The sequence below is a fragment of the Parasteatoda tepidariorum genome, chromosome 7 (assembly GCF_982258835.1).
Source record: "Parasteatoda tepidariorum strain Cologne lab strain chromosome 7, Ptep-v5.0, whole genome shotgun sequence".
NCBI lineage: Eukaryota > Metazoa > Arthropoda > Arachnida > Araneae > Theridiidae > Parasteatoda > Parasteatoda tepidariorum.
Genome location: NC_141761.1, coordinates 99,484,048 through 99,507,214, shown reverse-complemented (window position 1 = coordinate 99,507,214; position 23,167 = coordinate 99,484,048). Strand labels below are relative to the sequence as shown.

At 28.6% G+C, this 23,167-nt stretch overlaps 1 protein-coding gene across 2 annotated transcripts in view; it reads right to left on the bottom strand.

The window, feature by feature from the left end:
* LOC107457341 (sodium/potassium/calcium exchanger 2-like) overlaps window positions 1-23,167 on the bottom strand; it is an 86,269-nt gene that overhangs the window by 41,856 nt on the left and 21,246 nt on the right. For both annotated transcript variants that reach the window (XM_043042568.3, XM_087168354.1), the window contains exon 2: window positions 8,394-9,453. In XM_043042568.3, the coding sequence (XP_042898502.2) occupies window positions 8,394-9,245 (852 nt within the window). In that variant the 5' untranslated portion in view covers window positions 9,246-9,453. The remainder of the gene's footprint in view (window positions 1-8,393; window positions 9,454-23,167) is intronic.

The window sequence follows — 23,167 nt, the reverse complement described above, 5'->3', positions numbered from 1 at the left end:
GAAACACATTTGTATTATTATAATTAGCAAGTTCCAAATTAGTATTTTAAACTATTTGAAATAAGTCAACAATTTCGGTACAGATTTCTGTAAGTTTTCCTGCTTATACTTTGTCAATATCTTATCCGATATAAAATATAAAAATACTCTTTTCCAATTCCGTTGGCAATTTTAAACTCATTGTGAAAATCACGTTACATAACACCTTGTGATTGCTTACTTGGTTTTGGAAAACGTAACGTGTGTGTACAGGCAACATCGGTTTTGGGAATTGCGATTTTAAACTTCAAATATTACATCGGATTTAATTCTTAAACTTTAAATTAAAATCGGGCAAACTATTTTTGTATAGTTGTCTAAAAGTAATTTTGCTTATATTTAGGAGATGACAGTACGACTTGGGATATTTATATTAAGAAAAACGACTGCTAAAATATAGTAAAATTTATCGTGGTTCTACCTCTATGAGAACACCAAAAATTTCGGATATTTTTATCGAAGCGCTTTGGTAATGACATTGGTAAAATTAAAAATAAAAAATGGTTTTATAATATGTGATGAAATTTGGTAAACGTGGTAAAATCTGATAATTTTATCACAATTCCTTAAAGCGCTGCATGAAATTCATTTATCCTTTTAAATTTACATTTCAGTTTTGTATTTTTCGACTAAATTTGTGATAATAGGAAATATATTTTTGTAAACCAGAATTTCTGGTAATCCGTTACCATATGAATAAAAAATTACCAAATGAAGGATTTAAATATTTTTTATTTTGGCTTTAACAATCAGAATTATGCAATGTTAGAATTTTCATTCCAAAATTATGGTAAAATAGCCAGCAACAGTCTGTCCATGCAATTAATCGTAAAGTTTAAGCTAAGGAACATTTTCTACCTTTTTGATTTTGAAAGCGTTTACTTCTGTTATGGTTAAAAAAAAGCAATGATTGCAAAACTATACGATTTTTAACCATTTACAACTAGAAGAGTTTCAGAACTGCAAAAAAGAAATTTAACTAAGCATTGCATCTAGGCTTTCCTTTAGGTAATGGGCATTGAAGTTTGGTTGTGGTTGAATCGTGTTTTAACAAGAGAACCGTGGAATGTGGCTGAATTTGTTTTTAGTACAGGGTCACAAATTGGGGAGTACAGGGCACTAGAAACTACTCTTCATGCGGTGAAGGGAATGGAGCAAATATTGTGTTGTCAAAGCTGGGATTTGAATCCTCGTTCTATCGGTCATAAGATTAACAGATTAGCTCTCACGGCTATAATATGTACCCAGCTTCAAAAAAAAGTTGCGTCATTATGTGAGCCTAGCTGGTGCGATACAATTCTGGTTGTTTAACCGTATTAGGTGAAGGTAGTTAATAATTGTTTTGCTTAACTAAAATTGAACAAGTAAATTGTTATTTAATCATTATTTTCCGAAAAATTTCTAGCAACGCGTCTGTTTGCTGTTTAACCCTGTTGCCCCCATCATGATGTTGGTCACGAAACTGTGGAGCCTTTTACCATATTTTGGTAGTTCTTACCATGCTTTTAACTCAGTGTATGCCTTTGGGAAGCTTCTCAAATAACAAAAATTACATTTTAGTTAGTGAAAATCCTATCATTAAATGAAAGGTAATTCAGGTTGCATCCTTCTTTTTTTTTTTTTTTTTTTTGCTGTTCATGTTAGAGTTAATATGAACTCATGTAAGCACTATGCAAGTTATTGTATTCTATATGAAATAATTCTATTGACAAGTTATTATTATTATTGTTGTACGACGTGCCTTGTATTTCAATACTAAAGAGGATAGTGAACATTTATAATATTTTATTTTTCTTTTTGATGCAAGAAAATATTTATAACATGGCATTGATTGGATTAAATAGTATTATATTTCAATTTGAATTTAGTTGTCCTTCACGAACTTTTATTAGCCGATTGTATAACCTTTTTCTTAACATTGGTTATGTTGATTTATTTTACATATGTTTATCAATAATATACTTTTATAATTTCTTTAATCATACTTCCAAAATTTATGAATACAGCATTATAGGGGAGAGGGGGCTGGAGTGGTTTTGCACTAGCGTGGGCATCTTGGATAATTATTTTATTTATGACTGAAATTTCCCCTGTGAGATATCACAGAATGATGTGCACTTCCACATTTCATAATCGGACTGTGAATACTTCGTAAAGGAAGGTGTTTAAGGTGCAAAAGTAACTTTTAAATTTTCTCTTCTATTCTTTTATTAACAAGTTTTATTTTCAGAATTTCAACATAAGGTGACAATATGTTATAACTTATACGGTTTTCAATGTATTTGATAAATTGCTCGATATACTTTCAATTAATTATCATTAGGCATAAAACACGCGTATCATGGACGTATCCATACTGAACTATAATATTTTTAATGGAAGAATGAATTGGTTTACATATTTAACGTAACAGCCGGACTGTGTAGGGATCAGGAAACTGGAATCGTATCAGAAAGGATTCTGGGTTCAAGTCCAAGACAAGACATGGATGTTCTTTCATTCTCTGTACTATCTGTGGAAGCAACGTTGGCCAACTTAATTTGGCGCCCCTGAAAGAGTAGCCAACAAATCTGTCCTAATACACCCACCTCAATCGACGAATGTAAGCCCAGGTGGGCATTGGAAAAAATATATATTTGACTTTATTTTCTAAATTAGAATGATTTTGACGAATTTTGTACCTTTACAATCATCAATCAAGTTAATATCAAGTGTTAATATCAAGTAAAACACTTACCACGAAATTTTTATACTAATTCATTTTTTCAAGGTTTTAAGAAAATTAAATTAAATGAATGAGTATAAAAATTGTATAAAGTTGGTTCAAAGAATATAATTTTGATTCAATATAGATGAATTAAATTAAAATTTTTGACATATCTTTTGAACTAAAACAGAATATAGGCGAACGATACCGTCTTTCCTTAGAGAACTATTTTAAGCCATGCACTTAAGGCGTTGTCCATTTGGATCAGTTCATCAAGTTAAAATAATGGTTATTCAACTTACAGTTAACTTTGTGCTTTCAAATAAATCAATTAGAATAATGTGTCAAATTTATTGATTTGCTATTGAAATGTCTTTCTTAACATAGTGAAATGCCCTATTACAAATTAGTATTTTAACTAAAATATGCAAATGCGTATTCTCCATTAAGGCATAGAGTGAAATCTATTTTATTTGTCTTTCGATATACCTCACTGAGTTGTAATAAATGATTATTTAATTAGTTAACAAACTTGACCACACTTGGTCTATAGCTTGTTCACACCCCGTGTAGTGTGAACAAAAACAGCCTTTTTTTAAAAAAAGAAAGAAAAAAAAGAAATTTAATATGCAAGAGCTAAACAACTTTGTAATTCTAGATATAAACCAAAAGAGAGCTAATCTTTCAAATTACTTTAAAAAAATAATTCGTAGGTAAATAATTATATTAAATATTATTTTTTGACAAATTTGTAAAAAAGGTCCATACTAGACCCTTTCACCCTTAAATCATATAAAAAAATTTCGTTGACTTTAAGAAAATTTTAATGTCCAATGTTCCGTACGCAATATTTAGATCATTTTTGCTCGTTAAAAAATTGTCTAGACTCATTTGGTAGTAAAAGTATGCAAAGAATGCGTTGACACATAATTTAAGCTTATTCTAAGAAAACAATCTTTTCACAAGGAATGCCAGCCTGCGTTGCTAACCAGGATTTTAGTACTAAGGATCGCAATTCTTTTTTGGTAGTTCATATGATTAAGCATGTTATAGGAAATCTGATCTTTGTGAATAAGAGAAAACGCTAATTAGAAAAGAATTTTAAGTAATAATTAATTTAAAAATATTCGGATATTTTATAAATGACACCAATTTTTACTTTTGATTCATTTGTGATGATTAAAATAAAACAAACCATCACAGTGAATCATTATAATGAACTCCCTTTACTTAGTGAATCAATCAATGATAAACTAACTGAATAGATGTTTGAAGGAATCAATCAATGATAAACTAACTGAATTGATGTTTAAATGAATCAATCAAAGATAAACTATCTGAACTGATGTTTGAATGAATCAATCAAAGATAAACAAACTGAATTAATGTTTAAATCAATTAATCAAAGATAAACTAACTAAATTGATGTTTGAATGAATCAATCAATGACAAACTAACTGAATTGATGTTTGGATGAATCAATCAAAGATGAATAAATTAAAAGGATGGTTAAATAAACCACCCGATGTTGAAAAAATTAGCTGATGATTGAATGAATGAGTATCAGTTTATTTAAAAAGTTAAGTCAATAGTATTAACTTTGTTTGATCTTATTTAATTTATCAGAGTTTTGTTTCTTAGTGCACCAAAATAGAAATATCAAAGTAATCAGAGGTAACGATTGATCGAAAAAATCATAATGTTTTTTTAATTTGCTTTTTCTCGTAAAAATTTATCTATTAAGTGTTCGTTTTTTTTTTTTTTTTTTTGAATCAGAAAAACATAGCAAGCTAAATAAATAAAAAGCGGAACTAAAAATCATAATGCTTTATTTTTTTAGCTTGTTTTGTATCACCTAATCTATTAAGTGTTCGTTTCTTATAGAATCATAAAAGAAATATCAGGAAATTCAAAGAAAATGCAAAATCTAAACCAAAGTTGTGAGTTTATTTTTTCAAAAAATTGTTTTATCCCACTTATTCCATTACGTGTTATTTTCTTATTGAATTAGAGAAGTAACAACTAGTTATCCAGAGAAAATGTAGAATTGAAACTATAATAACTTTTTTTAATTGTTTTATCTCACCGAATCTATTAAGTGTTAATTTCTTATTGAATTGTCGAATTGAAACTATAGGAACTTTTTTTAATTGTTTTATCTCACCAAATCTATAACGTGTTGATTTCTTATTGAATTAGAGAAGTAACAACTAGTAATCCAGAGAAAATGTAGAATTAAAACTATAATAACTTTTTTAAATTGTTTTATCTCACCTAATCTATTAGGTGTTAATTTCTTATTAAATTAGAGAAGTAACAACTAGTTTTCCAGAGAAAATGTAGAATTGAAACCATAATAACCTTTTTTAATTGTTTTATCTCACTTAATCTATTACGTGTTAATTTCTTATTGAATTAGAGAAGTAACAACCAGTTATACAGAGAAAATGCAGAATTGAAACCATAAAAACATTTTTAATTGTTTTAACTCATTTTATCTATTAAGTGTTCGTTTCAGATAGAATCAGGAAAGAAATAGCAAGAAAGTCATGGAAAATGTGGAATCTAAACCAAAATTATGAGTTTATTTTTTTCCAAAAATTGCTTTATCTCACTTAATCTATTAAGTGTTAGTTTATTATTGAAAAGGAAAAGAAACAACGTGTTATCCAGAGAAAATGCAAAATTGAAACCATAATAACTTTTTCCAATTGTTTTATCTCACATAATCTATTAAATGTTCGTTTCTGATTGAATTAATAAAAAAATAACGAGCTAATCAGAGAAATTGTGAAACAAAAACTGCAGTATTATATTTTTTTAATATATATTATCTCCTTTAATCCATTAAGTGTTCGTTTCTTATTAAATAAGAAAAGAAACAACTAGCTAATGAGAGAACCATTGGATTTGGATTGGAAGTACCATTGGATAAGAGAACCATTGGAACTGATTGATCTGATGACTGAACAGATTAAACTGATAATAATCAGAATTGTCTTATACAATAATGTTTTTATTAAAACGTAGAAAATTAAATTTAAATATGAAGAGAAAAATTGTTCAGAAGCTCAACTATCTATAGTTATTCTTTAAGTTAAAAAAAATTTAAACAAAATCAATCAGAAAATGTCATTTATTTAAAAATTTTATTTTATTATGTAAACAATCTAGAGCTAATTTTGGTCTGAAAATAAAACAAAGTAATTATTTTTTCTTTCAGCATAAATGTTTTGCAGAAATCTCATTTGAAGCACGAATGCAAACATGTTTAATATTTTTTTTTTCTAGAACTTAAAAGGAATGATAAAAGTTTAAAATTATTTTCTGCCTCGAAAAACAGGATACCGAGGTACGTAAAAATAATTCTTAAAAAGTAACTATTTCTTCCCCTTACATAATTACTCGGAAAAGTTAGAAAAATAATCTGCAAACTGAAAAAGTACCATTTATCTAAGAAACTTAACTCAAATATTTAATCTCAATGTTTCGAAAGAGTGTGAAAAAGAAAAAAGAAGTTCGAGATACTATCTTCAGGTCATTAAATTTATGGTCGGTAGTTTTACCTAACTCGAAAGAAGTTATCGATACACATTTTAGAGAAAACGAGACAAAAAAAAGAAGAAGAAAAGAAGAATATGAGGTGGAATGTTTATTTTAATCATTATTTCTGGGTGACTAGTTCAGCTTGTTCTCTAAGAGGAGAATAAGATAAAAAGTGTATAGTTTCCTTTAGATGTAGGCTATGCCTGGTTTTTCTTAAAAGTTATTAATGTTAATTGCGCGTTACAGTCAATTTTGTGAAAGAAATTTATAAAAAGGGATGTTAAATTTGATAGAAAAGATTTATATGTGGCAAGACTTTCAAGATTTTCTTTTCTTATTTTAAGCCCTTTTTGTTAAAGAATCAATTAAATAGAAGATGGGTTAAATTTTTATCGAGTATTTTATCAATTGATTATCTCTAAATTGCACACGTTACTAGCAATGAAAAAAGGTCGGCATTCTATTAAGTACCTAAGTCTTTTATAGAATACGGAATGCCTTACGTTTTGGGATAAGTATGTAATCTAAGAATTTATATTTACTTTACCTAGACATTTTACAATATGTACTCGTATTATTTACATATAATGTACAGCGGTATGCCACTGATGGTACCATTTGGTGCCAGTAATTTACCCCTTGCTTCCAGTAATGTGTACTAATGTACCACTTGGTGCCAGAAATTTACCTCTTGCTATCAGTAATGCGTACTAATGTACCACTTGGTATCCGGATACATGTTATGTACCCGGGGCATGTTATGTAAGTGGTATGGATTCGGAGAGTTTCGAGGTATGCGCTACTATGATACTGGTAATTTTTTCACATCAAAGATAGCTTGCACACGCCTGATAAGAGTATCCACTAGATTTTGATAGGTGGCCATTGGAAATGAATTCCAAGCGTTCATTAAAGCTTAAGTTCTGACAGTAAGGATGGTCTATTTGTCTGGCTATGTAATTTGCTTTATAATTTACTACAAAATGCTCTATGAGAGTTAGTTCAGGACTTTGAGAACGCTCAGTGCAGTTTTTGATCACTCATATCATCAAATTATGGTGTTTGTACAATAATAAGTGAAATCAAGCAATTATTCTTCTCGAAGAGAAATGGAGTTTCACCGAAATATTGCCTTGGAGTTTGAAGAGCAACATTGCCTAGAATGTTCATTACTAATGCTTAATAAGCAAACAATGCTTGAAGTTTCTCGGAAAAAGGGTTAAATAACTATTTAACTAATTGTTATTTTACCATATTTGAACAATACAGTCAATTAACCATAAATAAGAGAGCAAACAGATTGTTAACTGTGAGAAAAACCGCTAATTAACTGCTTTCACCTAATACGGATAAATAACCAGAATTTTATAGCAACCAACTAGGCCCGCCACTTAGAAACTACTATGAAGCCACTTAGCTCCTTGCAGCCGGGTACAAGTTTTAACCAAAAGAGTTAATCTGTCTGTTTCATGACTAAGATAAAGTTACAAGTGTTGATAAAGTTACAAAAGTTGACTAAGATAAAGTTGTTAAAGTTGTGTCATGACTAAGATAAAGTCATAATAAAGTTACACTTTGGAGTAGTTTTACATTTCGTAAGTTAGCTGTGTTTCATATGAAATATTCAGTTTGGTCTGGCTCAGATAATATTTTTTATTCCTCGATTGAGTTTGCATTATAATTTCTCTAATTTTATGTTCACTGAAATATACATTTTTTCCCAAGACCAACCAATCTGAAAAAAAGACTTATATATTTTAAAAAAATTATAATTTTTCACGCCATATATTATTTGCTTTTTTGTGAAAAGCAACTAAATCTATAACTCAAAATACCAATACTTGCTTAGAATTGTATAGACAAAACACCGCTTAATATTTTGGTACAAAATAAAATGAAATTACCATTATCATAAAAATTTAAAAACCAATAGAAGAGGAAATTATTATTTCAATAGAGTAAAATAAAAATTCATAATAAATTAAAATGTTAATAGATGAGAATATTCTATCATGTAGAATTGCAGTATCAGATAATAAATTTTAAGTAAATAAAGATAATGTTTTCAATGAATGAAGGAAAAAAACAAGCAAGTACTTACATGTGGCATCAGCTTATCAGCGCTACCAACGCGCGTTACTTTATTGCGGTTAAGCAACTTCTTGATGAATTTCTCACAATGTTCATTAAATTTCATGAAAGTGACATAACAAATGTAGCAGCTCAACAGCACAAGGGCCTCCCACCATAAGATGACATTATCTTGGAAGAATGTCATGAGTAGGATGAGAATTATGGCATAGAAAGTGACATCGCGGAAGAGAGGCCACCAGGTCAGTTCCAGTACAGTTTTACTGAATATGGCACACATAGAAATGACAAAGAGGATGTTGAAGACTGCAGAACCAACGATGGTGCCTATTCCAACGTCATCGTAACTGATGAAGACACCAATAATGCTAGTGAATAGTTCCGGAGCACTCCCTCCGGCGGCCATGAAAGTAGCTCCAGCTACGTCCTCGGATATTCCAGCCTTTTCTGTAATCACATCTAAAGAAGGAACAAAGAATTCGTCGCAAACAATGGCCAAGGCGACGAACATATAGACTAAACCAAGACAATGAAATAGTACAGCACCATTTTTTCGTTGCTCCAGAGTGAAGAGATCTTCAGGAAATTGGGCAGTTTTGTTTTCATCAGCTTTTTCAGATAAAAGATGCCTGTCGAAGTTTGGTATGGGAGGCGTTGTCCTATCGGGGCAGGGTCTAAAAGGTAGTTTTGAAAGTACAGATCCTATTAAGGTAATTTGGCCCATTGAAAAGTAACCGATGACGAAAAGCGTTGAAACGAGTACTAAAGCTGGATTTCTCCATCGTTGTTTGTAGAAACGTTTTAAAGTTGGCTTCTTTTTCAACATGGTCGCCAACTGGTTTTGCTTCAAGTAGTAAGCCATTTTGTCTAACACTTAATGAGAGAGACAGGAATGTGCAATTAATTTCTAGTTGTCATTTCATCACAAGTAACACATGCTCTGTACCAAAATAAAACTCACGACGAATAGGAAATATCTAAGCTCTATATATTTGAGAGGCAAAACTGTTGAATATTTGAGGCATTGTGGTTTTAGCATTGTACGTTTCACACTATTTCTGCTAAACAATCTGTAAAGAAAATAAAAATTCATAAGCAAATAATTGATTAACTAATTGGATAAATTATTAATTAGAAACAAAGAATTTTTAAAGATTTGATGTTTATTTCTTGTTTTATTTTACCATCATTATCATTTCTCTCTATATAACTGCAATAATAATTCTATAGTTATCGAAACATATTTTCATTAATTATTTGTAAATACTTTGCTCACTAAATCTAATTATGATTTGGTTGTAAGAGAATTGCTATTTAAGAAAATAAATCTAAATATAATATGTTTGTTTCTAAAACATATTGCTTTTAATTGGTTAATTGTATTGAATAAGTCCAATTGATTTCTGCAAATTGAACTATTTAAAATGATTTAATAAAAAAGTTTAAAAGGCAAAATAGGGTTGATTTAATTATATTGATGGAATGAATTGATTGATTGAATTGATTAACTGAATTAATATATTGAATGGATTAATTAAATTGCTTAAATTGGTTATTAATTGAATGGATTAATTGAATTAATTAATATAATTTATTAATCCAATTGTTTAACATTATTGATTAAATTAATTAATTAAATTGGATGTACTAATTAAATTAATTGAATAATTAAATCATTGGATAAGTTGATCATTTAATGCTTGTTTGTTTTGAGTTGTTTCCTAATTATGATATTATGTTTGTGATATGAAATTCTTGAAATTTCTTTTCTCAAGCGCAACTAACTAGCGTAAATTGTAGCGCAATATTGCCAGTAAGTGAGTCTCTTCTGAAACAAGCTGCAAGTTTTTGATCAAACAATGTATCCGTGTGATATTTGATTAATCAGAGAATTAAAGTAAGCAAAGATAATTTGTAAAAGAAGTAATTTGAATAATTGCAATAATTTATTTGCAATAATTTAAATATTATGCCCTTGTCGTAAATAGTTTCGAGCTTCAACAACGTGAAATTCGATAAAATTTTTTTGAAAATAATCTTGAAAAGATTTATGAATTCTCAAAATTCGAGAAAAATTTTATTCTACTGTACTATTGAATTCGTGATAGATAAAATTAGTCAAATAATTGAAAAAAATGTCAAATAATGAAACAAATACTTGAAAAGATTAAATTTCGTTTTTATAGTTTAGATAAATTTATTTAATCATTTTCTTTTATTCATTAAAATCGGAACTACTTATTATCTTTCAAGAAGTCATTCTCATATAATGTTCGAAACTATCAAAAATAGCCACTTTTAAAATAAATTGCAAGCATTTTATGGGGTTTTGAAATACTTTAGACGTTGCAATTATTCTGATACATTAAAACATTTTCATTGTAAAAGTAATATCGTGCATGCCATACAATAGCAGTAGGTGACGATTATATTCTTCAAAATATAGGCCAATGAATGTTTTAAATGAACTCTGTTTCTTTAACGTTCAATTTCTCAGTCTGGAATGTCTCCAGGCATTTAAAGCCTCGCTTCTAATTAGTGAACACTTCATTGTACGATTTTTCTTCAACGACTATTTCTTGCGAAGGTATTCATTACCAAATCAGCCTTGCCAAATGTACGTTTAACTCATATACGCACTTTATCCTCCCGCTCAATTTCTTTCGCTAAGAGAGATTGAATCTCATGGGATCCAAGGGCGTATCCTCTAACAAAAATTAAAAGAAAAAGTTCTACAACCATCGCATGGCAAAAAGAAGTAATTCATTTAACACTCTGCATATAGCCACGAGGCAGCAATTTTTTCCCCTGCAAAGTGTTCAACGTAAAATCTTTGGCCAAATCCCTGAGGTCAGCGTTTATTTGAAATGCAATGAGGAAATAGACGTAATAATAGTTACTGGAATAGCCATTAATTACATTGATTCCACGAAGTCCTTTAAGAAAGGACATTGATGAAGGGCTACAGACGTTATTAAAGGAGAAAGTTAAAACGCAGATGTTATTGTATTTCGCTGAGCAATGAATGGATCGATGGTTTAATGTCTTCGAATCGAAATATGTCTTAATGAGGAAATTAATCACAAGAATTATGAATGAAATAATGAATGGTGAAAACATCCCTCGAATAATGAATGATATTTGCCATTCCCATTGGAAAATGCAATTTATTTTGAATACTAAATCGAGTTTTGTTACGTTGCTTTTCATAGAAATAACTTAATGATTTCATGAAAATAACTTTTTATAACTTATTTTGAACCGTATCTTGCGTTCTAAACGCAGTAGTTTAAATGCTGGGTTGTTAAAAAGATAGACCCAATTTAATTAATTGGTATTCAATAGAGTATAAATTGGACATGAGTAATTTACAAACAAATGAAAAGGCGACTATTCAAAGGTTTTTCATAGGTTTTTCATAGCTTATAAATGTTTAAGATGCCCTCCCCTTCTCTTGGTTAATATCTAAGACGTAGTGTAAAACCCGTCCCACACGTGAAACTGCATAACTTGATAGTGACAATCTTGTGTTACTGAGTTCTCCGCAGTAGAGACCGGTTTTGTAAGTAAGCTGGAGTTATGAGACTAAACTAAGCAGTATCCTTAACATAGCCTCACCCTCACAAGAAAAAGTCAAGGGGTGTGAGATCAGGAAATATCGAAGCACTCGGACAGTTGAAACACAATGAGAAGGACGCAGAAAATCGTTTGCTACATAATTGATAACTGACGGTGAAACGAAGAACCTTCCTCTGACGACACAAACCAACCAAACTGTCACCATCCAAGTGGTGATAAAAACAGTGAACCCCTTCTCTTATTAGCATGTGAAATGTTCATATACAATATATATTTCGTGAAATATTAATTAACTAGTCGCCTATATCGACATGTCATCATTATCAAAATTTATGTGGGTGCCTAAGGCCGTTATATATCGACAAGTTTGATAACTTTTCAATATTATCTTGTGCAACTTATACAATTTAATGGTAACCAAGCCCAGCCTGAACTGTATTTAAGTACTCAGATTCCTCAACCCTTATCCCGATCCGAAGACCTTAATTAGTCTTAAAAAATGTATTAACAGCAGTTTTCATCGTCTAGCTGTTACCCGCGATTTAGTTCTTGGATTTCGATTTTAATTATTCTCAAGAAATGGCAGCGGTATTGTTAAATTGTTTATAATATTTTATAAAATCTGCCCGACAGACATTAAATCACCCAAACCAGCGTAATTTTATAACCGTCGTTGAACAGCCTACCCAATTTTTTTGGTTTACGATTACTAATGTTCAACTCCGTAGCCTTGTAATTTTTAATCTAATCCAGAAGCCAAGGGACCTCCTGGATCAAGTATTGGGAGAAATTTGATTTCATGGAGGGCTTTTTTGATGCAAATAACCGGCATTTACGTTACAAGGAGAAGAAAGCCAAGAAAATCTCCCATGGTTAGCCTGACAGCAAGGGGATTTTAACCCATGATCCGTCAACCACTGAGGATATTTTACTTCAGCACTGTGGTCGGTGCAAGCCGGATGCGCAATTCGTATCGACCTGCTGTCGTGGGGATTCGAATCCGGTTCACTTCATTGGAAAGTGAATGCTCTATCTCCTGAGACATCACGGCTGAAACCAATGTAATTATAAGTTTTGGACATTTCAGCCTGGAAAGGCCCGACTCCTGGCAGCAGAAGTATTAAAATTATTTCTATATCTGTCGTGAGATAGGATAGAAAACTCAAGCTCATCCCAATTTCGCTCCATTTCGGGCTGTACAACTTCCTCTCGCATTGAGCCACAACTTGAGTATTGTATAATCCGTTCCCATCAACTGGCATGATAATAAGCGGTAGACATAGCCCTGTTTATGTTTAAAATTTCTACAGTCATTTTAGAAAGGATTAAAAGTAAAAATAAATTATTATTTCTTAACTAAGCTCTTTTTTCTATAAAAAAAAAACATAACTATTCTAAATTTATGCCAACAATTTGTTGAGTTGTCAATATCTTGTTATGTACCTTCATGCAGGATTTTTTTATGCAAATAACCCGCATTTGCGTTACATGGGGAGGAAAGCCAAGAAAACCTCCCACGGTTAGCCTCACGGCAAGGGGACTTTGCCAACAGTTGGCATAATCAAAATCACCAATATACCATTACTTTGTTGAGTTTGCCAACATCTTGTAATTTGAGCTGCCAACAATTGCTATAACAACTCTAAATATTTACAAGGATACCAACTTGCTCTCTTTTAAGGAACATTTTAATAAATTTGTAGCAAATTAAATACAATAGCTTGTAGAATAAAAATAATTACGCCCACTCTTTGAAAGAGAAACCACGAGATAATTGCAATTAAGTTGAATTTAATATGATACTTCGAATATTTGGTATGTAGTGGTGGAAAAAATTAATTACTTAAAAGGAAAAATACTAAACTAAAAATAACTTAAATTTCGTCACCACTAGATAATACTTTTTACAAAACGGAGCAAGTTGGCATCTATGTATATATTGACCGCTATTCAACACTACTTAAATTATTACTGAAGAAAATACTAATTTATGAATGGTATTTATATAGTGTTGCCAATAGAGAATTACTCTACTTTATGGTGCCACGGATGAGAAATATGGAATAAATGGAATTTAAATGGGTTCATCTCTTTGTATTACGTTTTTCTTTTGTATACGGCACCATATTTATATGAAACAAGCTTGAACTTTATATTCTACAATAAACTGTAAAACTTTACATGCAGCCACAAGACAGAATTTTTTTCCTATAAAATTATCCATACAAAATATTTGATCAAATCACTGAGGTCAACGTTTATTCAAAGTACAATGAGGAAATGGATGCAATAATGGTTATAGGGATAGCCATTAATTACACTGATTCCATGGATTCCATTTAAGAAGGGACATTGATGAAAGATAACGAACGTTATTAAACTGGAAAGTTAAATCGCAGATGTTATTGAAATCATTCAGCAATAAATGGATCGGAGGTTAAATGTCTTGAAATCGAAATGTATCTTAATGATGCAATGAATGAGATTAATTATTGAATGTATTTAAATACTGAGTGAAGAAAATATTCATAGAATAATGAGGTTGGTTGTCTACTCTCAAAGGAAAATTAAACTTATTTTGAATATATTTGAATCGCAAATCTAAGTTCAATTTCAGTGCTAAAATCAATAAATTTGAAATGCAGACTGCGCTATTTCAATGGCAACGAGTAACATATTTTATTGGTTCAACAAAACTATGGTATATGAAACATTGAATAATAATCCAGTATAAAATCGAATCACCATTTTATAAAACGAAATCTTACATCTTTTATATTGTATGATAAAACGAGGATTCGATTTTATGTTGTACTTATTGTTGGGTTAGGTTCTATAATCAAAAAATATTTTATTATGGATATTTTTTTATTTTTTTTAATTACAACTAGCGTTTCACATATAGTACCTAAGATATTTTCTACAATATGCTATATATATACGTATATATATATATATAACATTAATTGTTTTTCATGCAGTACTCATCATTAGAAAAAGTTTCGAATTAAACTTTTCTTATTACAAAAATTATGCAGATTTCTTAGGTATTAAAAAGTTTTTTTTTTTTTCATAAACAAAGAATATTTTTATTACAATTTTGAAAATTATGCTGAACTATTATAAACATTTTAAACAATTTTGTTTCATTTGCAAATTTTCATTCAGTATTAGTAATAAAAATAGCTGCAACATGCATAATTTAGTCATTTCCTAATCCAATTACGAGTGATAAATGTTATTGATTCTTCTGAGGTATTTAATAAAATTATTTATTAGAAAACAAAGGGCAGGTAAGAACTTAAACATTGCTTTGTCGACTAATAATGTCTTCCTAAAGAAGTTTTTTAAAGCTATATATATATATATATATATATATATATATATATATATATATATATATATATATATATATATATATATATATATATATATATATATATATATATATATATATTTATGGAAAATAATAGAGATATAAGGATTAATGAAAAGAGAGGAAGAAAAATTATTAAAATAAAATAGTTTTTTAATGAAAAAAATTTAAAAATATATATTGAAAAGCCGAAAAACAAAAAAAATTCAAAGATATAATCTTTTTATCAGCTAACATGATTATATCTGCAAAAAGTAGATCTTTCCAATATTGTATCAAGATAAAGCAAAATATATCAATACAATAGTGTGAGAAGCACTCAGAAAATTCGAACACATTAAGTGAAAAATATATCACGCATAAAACGGAAATAAAAATGTAAAGAAAAAACAGAACAAAACACAAAACGAAATCGATAAAACGAGCAGCGAATTCAAATGAACTTACATGTAGCTGAATTTTTCAAGAATGATAAAAAAATATTTTCGTAATAAGATTGTCGGATTACAATATATGAACACAGATGCGCAAATGGAGCTAAAAGCTTAAATAGAGGGATTTTGTTTTAGGGCACGTTCTTATTGCAGTACTAAAATGCGTTTGATTTGCTAGTCACGAAGGATTTGCCCGAAAATGGATGTGCGCAAGGTAATAATATTATGCTGGATAATTTAAAGAAGTTTATAATTAATAAGGTTGATATTTTATTATGCAATTTGAATGATTTTGGAAAATTAATATTTATTTAGTGCAAGTTTACAGAACTAATTGTTTAAAAGTTATAAAGATGTCTTGTGTATAAAAAGACATTCATATATTTGCATGCTTCTTTCTGGCTTATTAAAGGATAAAATTTTTACTTTCCTTATTTATCATTAAACAGAAGTATAAGCCTTAATTCCTCTTAATAGGACTTAAAAATCACGTCTATTAGCATTTTTAGGCAATTAAATCTTGATTATTCAAGGATCAGTGCTATTCCTCTCGTATTCAAAATGGTGACAAATTACTCCAGCGAAAACTTCTGATAACTCTTCCGGTTCTTCTTGTAACAATAGGGGATGAAATTTTCATACAAGTAATTACCAGTAAGGGAGAATCCTTCATTGCGAAATAAACAGGCACTCAAACTGATGAGAGAATGCTTAAAGGTAACAGTGACATCATTACCATGGAAACCAGAAGCCAACAAAATGGTTTTCAAGTCGAGCGAGGCTATATATATATATACATGAGCAAAGAAGAAAAGCATGCTGGAAATTGAAAAGATTCACTGCAAATAATAACGCATAGCTGCAGACTTAAAATAGCTAGATTGAAAATTGAATTTAAGTTATAAACTGTTTCAGTTACAAATTGTTACTAACATTGTGCGGAATAAAAAATAAGTTCTGGAACGAATTTCCACTGATTCTTATTAATTATATTTTCCTAAAATGGAATATATACCGTTTTTCATCTCATTCTCCGTTTCCTTAATATTTTTAGACCATTTGGGGTGAATCAAGTTTATCGATAATTCAATGAACTCGTATTGGAGGTGGAGTAAGAATTATTTTTACTGCTAAATTTCTTGGAGGAGTAAGAATTATTTTTACTGCTAAGTGACTCGAGAGATGAACATGAACATTTAAAGACTAAAACATGAGCATTTGAAGCAAGAAAAAATTCTTTAAAATGATTCTTTTCTCTGTTTTTTTGTTGCTATTTTTTATTTATTATCTATATATTCCAGCTTCCACACTGTAAAAATTTCCAGATAAAATTACGGAAAAAAGTACTGACACTTACGGTGCGGTTCTTTTCACTGTGATATATACTTTTACCGGAGCTTGTAAAGGAACAAAAAATCTTATAAACCATAATTTTTGGCGTAATAATTACAGTAAGATCTCTGAATCACTCTAATTAAGTAAATATTACTGTAAAAATTATAGTATAATATTTTACGGTAAAAATGGATTTTACTGTAATAATGGATTAATGGATACGGATGATGCACCCATAGTACCACTATTTTATATTGTAATATGATCAGGATTTTCTTGCAGTTTAATTTTTTAATTCATGTATTCAACGTAATATTTAGATCGGTTAAAAATTTTTTTAACGTACTTTCAATTCAAACGAATTTTTCAGATCAACATAAACTAAAATATTTCTTTCTGAATACCTAAAACTGTTCGATATGCGCAAATAATCGTGGATTTATTACTTAAACAAAACATTATGCATTTAGAAGAAGAACGTTTTCCCCCTTTATTTGGTATTGTTTTTATAATAAATAATAATTTGTACTTTTAATTTCCCTTTTTTAATAATTTTTACAAAAAAAACAACAATAGAATAATAACAACTTTAGACAAAATATAATCAAATCTAACGGTATAAACTTGACACATTAAATGTTTATTAGTTATCCTATAAAAATATTAGCATACCTTAATTTTTTGTGACTTTTTGTGCATAAAATGTAATGCTGGATACAGTATATGTACAAAAAGTACTTAAGTGCTTTTTGGTAATAACTTTACTAGAATTTCTTAAATTCTAGTTAAGTTATTACCACTTTGCGTTATTACCACTGGGTGTAAGTTATTACCACTAGTTAAGTTATTACCACTAAATGAAAACAAAATCTTAAAGGTGTTTTTTTCTTCATTTATGGTAAAAATAACTTTCATAAATGAAGTGATGTTTTTTTTTAGAAAAAAAGAGTATTTACATGCGTAAGTTAAAACGTAATACTTATTTATTCTATTCATTTAAATTTTTCTTATTCGTTAACAGTTTTTCGTTGAAGTTTAGAACAATCATTGAATAGGATGACTTTATCTTATTACTCCGCGAAAAGATGGAAATTAACACTAAAAAATGCGAAAGAACCACACTTCGAAAAAAATTGGTTAAACATTTAGCAGTTGTGCAGGTACCTTGCGCCATGATATCTTGCAAATTTGTTTATTTCTTTATAATGACTTAAACTTAACAATGTTTTTGAAGCAGCATAATATAGTTATTGTGTAAAAGAACTAATTTGCAAGATGATACAGTAAAACTTAGTAAGGTTTCTGTAATTTACACTATATCATCACGTTCAACAAGATCTAAAATTTTGAACGTTGCCATCCACTATCCGAAATATCGATTTATTGTTGAACCACACGCAGTGGAAATTATCAGAAACCTTATTAACATGTAAAACTGAGCCATGTTTCTGTATTTGTAGAATTATGCTATCGTGTAATCAAATTAAAGTAGTCTGATAATATGGTTCAACTTAGTATCATATCACGTCAATATTGAATGCTATTACAGTTAAATTTGCTGATAAATTTCTAACAGTATATAAGATCAAACAAGCTACAGTCCCTTGCTAAATTATTCGATGCACTATAAGATTTTATGTAAAATCTTAATTATCCGGAGTTACTATACAGCTTTATTGTTCTTAAGCGGCTGAAACCAGTTTGCACTTGTTTATGTTCGTGTTTCAATTGGTTAGCATTGTAATGCAATACTTTAAAAGTAAATGTAAATAAGAAGCATATAAAAAAATCTCCTGAATAAAAACCCATTACATGTATGTTTAAATATAAAAGTATTGCATATAAACTCTCTCAAAATATGTAATTATTAAAATAGTACAGTGAGTCTAATAATTTGTTCTAATTATTACAATATACTAATAAAATACCTCATTTAATAAATATTCTATATTTGAAAAACACATCGTCTAATTTATCCAATCGTCGAATTTATATTATGTATCGCCTAATTCAACCATTTGGTACCCGAACTTAAACAAGTGCAAACCGGTTTCAGCCGCTTAAGAACAATAAAGCTATATAGTATCACCTGATAATTAAGATTTCAGAGAGAATCCCATATTGGATCTAATAATTTGGCCAGAGACTGTAGTTAAAAATTTCTAAATAATCTGCACTAAATCTCATCGAAATAGTATATGGTAAAGGCGAGTTATGAAAGTTGCACTAAGAAAATAAGTGTGATCAAAACTACCGGAAAATAGTAAAAATTACTCTGTTCCTGGCTCAATAATTGTATTTTTAACTAGATGTGTGGTAATGGAAACTATGATTTTGATAACTAGAATTTCTGGAATTTCCCTTCCAGAAGCCATTATCAACGAAAGGAAAAGTTACCAAATGAATTATTTAAATACCGTATATTTTGGTTTTTACTACTATAGGTATGGTTTTTTTTTTTAAGGAAAAAAATTAATTTCCTTAATGTACGATAATTTTACTAAATTTTTTTTCCGTGTGTAGACTGCCTGATTTAACCCATATATTTAATCTCAGTTAATTGAACCTGGTTTTAAAATACAAACCAAAATGATGGATTTTGGGAAAAAAATGCTTAAAAAAATACATGTATATTAAAATGAATATGGGTAAACTTTGTTGTCCTTCTAATTATGCGTCACTAATAGGTCCCTAATAGTTATAAAAAGATAATTGTTTACCAATTACTTGTTCAAAGTTTTACTACATTATAAAAAAAAATGCAGTTAAATTATGATTGATCTAGCTCAATATCATATATTATAAACTAGACATATTGTAGTTCTATTATAGTTAGTAACATTAAACACTTGAATTATACCTTTAAAATAGTCCATTTAAATATTAGGAAATATTACCTTCCAAAGGGTAATACACTCATGGACAAAAAAATTAACGCACAAAGAAGAAGTCGTCCGAAAGAAACGAAATTTTGCATACGAACAACGAACAAACAAAACGAAATTAAAACAAACGAAATTTTACTACTTTTATATAAGTAAATGATTAGAAAATCAAAGAAAAACGATAATCTTTGATTTTATAATCATTTACTTATATCAAAGTAGTCATTAGAAATGTAAAATTTCGTTTCATTTTGACGATTCCTTCTTGGTGCGCTAATTTTTTTGTCAATGAGTGTATTTCCTAATATTTAAATTAGGAGATTAAATTAGGAAATATTTAAATTAGGATTGTTAAAAAAGAAATAACTTGAAACAATTTAAGAAAAGAAATCGATCGTCAAGTTAAACACTTTTTTTTTTCAAAATAAAATTCTAAGAATAACCACTTAGTGCTTTCAACAATTTATTTAAAACAGTAGAGAATAAGTTAAGCCTAATCTTAACAAAGATAATTCCTTTTGAATGTAAATAGGCAATGTCAGAAACGTCAGAAAAATGTTAGTCATAAGCAAGGCTTATTATCTCGAAGAGCTTTTCAAAATAGAATTAAGACCTCATTAGGCCTTTCTGAGTCCTTATTAGCCCATCATCAGTTTCAGTTTTGTATAATAATGTTAGACATAATTAACTTCATATAATGAATAATTTATTAGAAACTTAAAAAAATCCAAATAAAGTTTCTCAATTCTAAAATTTTTGAATTTTGAACTGGTTTACTATAATATTAAATACGATGTTTAAATTGATTCAGAAACTAAATTATTCGATAGACAAGCACATGGGTTCATATTTTTATAGGATATCAACCAATTTTTTATTGCCTTTCTTAAAATATCATTCGTTTTCTAACTCTTCCAATACCGAGTGTTATTATTTTTTTCTTAAATACCAAATTCTACAGCCTCGATTTTATTTGAGGATCATTACTCTTACTTTTTAGTTTGCCTATTAATTTTCTCTCCTTTAACTTTGTGTTAGATATAGTTCTGTATTATTGTTTCTTTTCTATTTGGAGTAATACTCATAATACACATCATACACAGTAATACACATCTGGAGTATACTCATAACTGTAAGTTTTTATCATGAATATAGGGTTGCTTGACGTATTATCTCATAAAATTCAATTATACATTTAATTTAACTCTTAACTTCTAACTTATTCTACAGTTTAAAAGCTTTACACACTTCAAAAATGCATAAAAAGTAAATAACACTAGACATGTTTCAAGTACTTTAAAAATAGGCACCCATTTTCAAGAATTTTTAGACGTGACATGTTGACTTTTATTTACTTTTAATGCAATTCTTAAACGAAGAAAGCTTTTAATCAGATAATATCTTACCGCTTCAGTTACTTGGAATTATTTATTTAATTACTCTACTGTGCTTGAAGCTTTGTGAAATATATATATATATATATATATATATATATATATATATATATATATATATATATATATATATATATATATATATATATATATATATATATATATATATATATATATATATATATATATATATATATATATATATATATATATATATATATACATATATGTATACACATGTAACACATATATATGTAACACATATGTGTGTGTGTGTTATTAGAAATGAAAATACATTTCAACTAAACTAAACATAAAGAAATATATCTATATTTTATTGTAATTTGTGTTGTTGCAAAATTTTGTATAATTCGTATCAAAGATGATTAATAACGCAAGACAAATCTGGGAGTTTGTTTCCTTTGTGCAATTTATTTTTTAAGATCAGATAGAGGAGCGTTTATAACACCACTATTATATTAGTTTTATATTAAAATGTAATCTCGTGTGCCAATTAAAATTGATTGCAATGAAGAAAATATATTTGTTAATGTTTTTTTATTTTAGTCCCTCATAAGGGGTCGAAGGCAAGGGAAAAATGAATAAAAATCGGGAATTTCTTTCGATGTTTAAGAAAATGATGCCATTTTTCCTATTTAAAAAGGTTAAAGCCAGATTAAATTTTTCTAATGTTTACTTAAACACATACTAAAGAGTTAGTTTGGAAAACTTTAATTGATATAAATCAATATTAATTAGCTTCAAAGCGTAACAATTTTAACGCATACAAAATATCACGTATCTAAGATTTGTAAACTTTGAAACTGTTTACAGCCTTGTACTCTATTTTTAAATAAATTAAATACCGATTACTCACTGGCGTTTAGCGAAAGGGCAAAATTGGGCAAAATTTTCTACCCTATACACTATTTCTCTATCGAAGCACATGGAAAAACCGGGTTTTCTATTTGGAGAAGATTGCTTATTAAAATATGACTTTTTTCGTGCACAACCGTTTGGGGGTTAAATGGTAAAGCAGCACAAGAAATTCAATTGAGTCTAGGAATTGTTTTAAAACAAAATTTAAAAATCGTGTAAAAATGTCATAATATAAAGTTGTATATTTTATTTAAGTTTGAAGTGCTAAAAACGTTCTATTATTTAATGTAACTAAGCGAAAATATTTGTACGAATACCTAACTTACTCTGGAAAGAAAGTTAATTAGAATAGTTTAAAAAGTTAATCTAAGGTTTAATGGAAACAATTTATGTAATCATATCTAGTGCATATTTTCTGAAATGGAAGAGTAGAGAGTTATTTTACAAACACTCTTCACATAAATGCATCATTAAATGGAAACACCATTAGTATAAGCCTTTCAAGTCCAGCAACTTGCAAATAAATTGACTTAAAGCCTATTAATTTAATGGAGTTAATAAAATATTTAAGAAATAAACTTAATTTATGAAATCTAACCGGAGTAGAAATTTATTTATCACAGCTAAATTCATAAAAAATATTTTAAAATTTTAAACACTATGAAGGGTATTGAAATATTATATTCAATAATGCATATTTTTTGGTCTATATTTTTATCTTAAATATTTTAAAAACTTAGGTACAAATACGGTTTAAGACCTTTAAAAAATCAAATTTAGTTGAAATAAAATCTCTTTAATAATACGCCACTCTGACACTGTTTACTAAAAGTTAAAGAAAAATAAAATAAAATTAATTTATTTATGAAGTAAAAATTTCAAAGAACAATATTTAAAAAAGA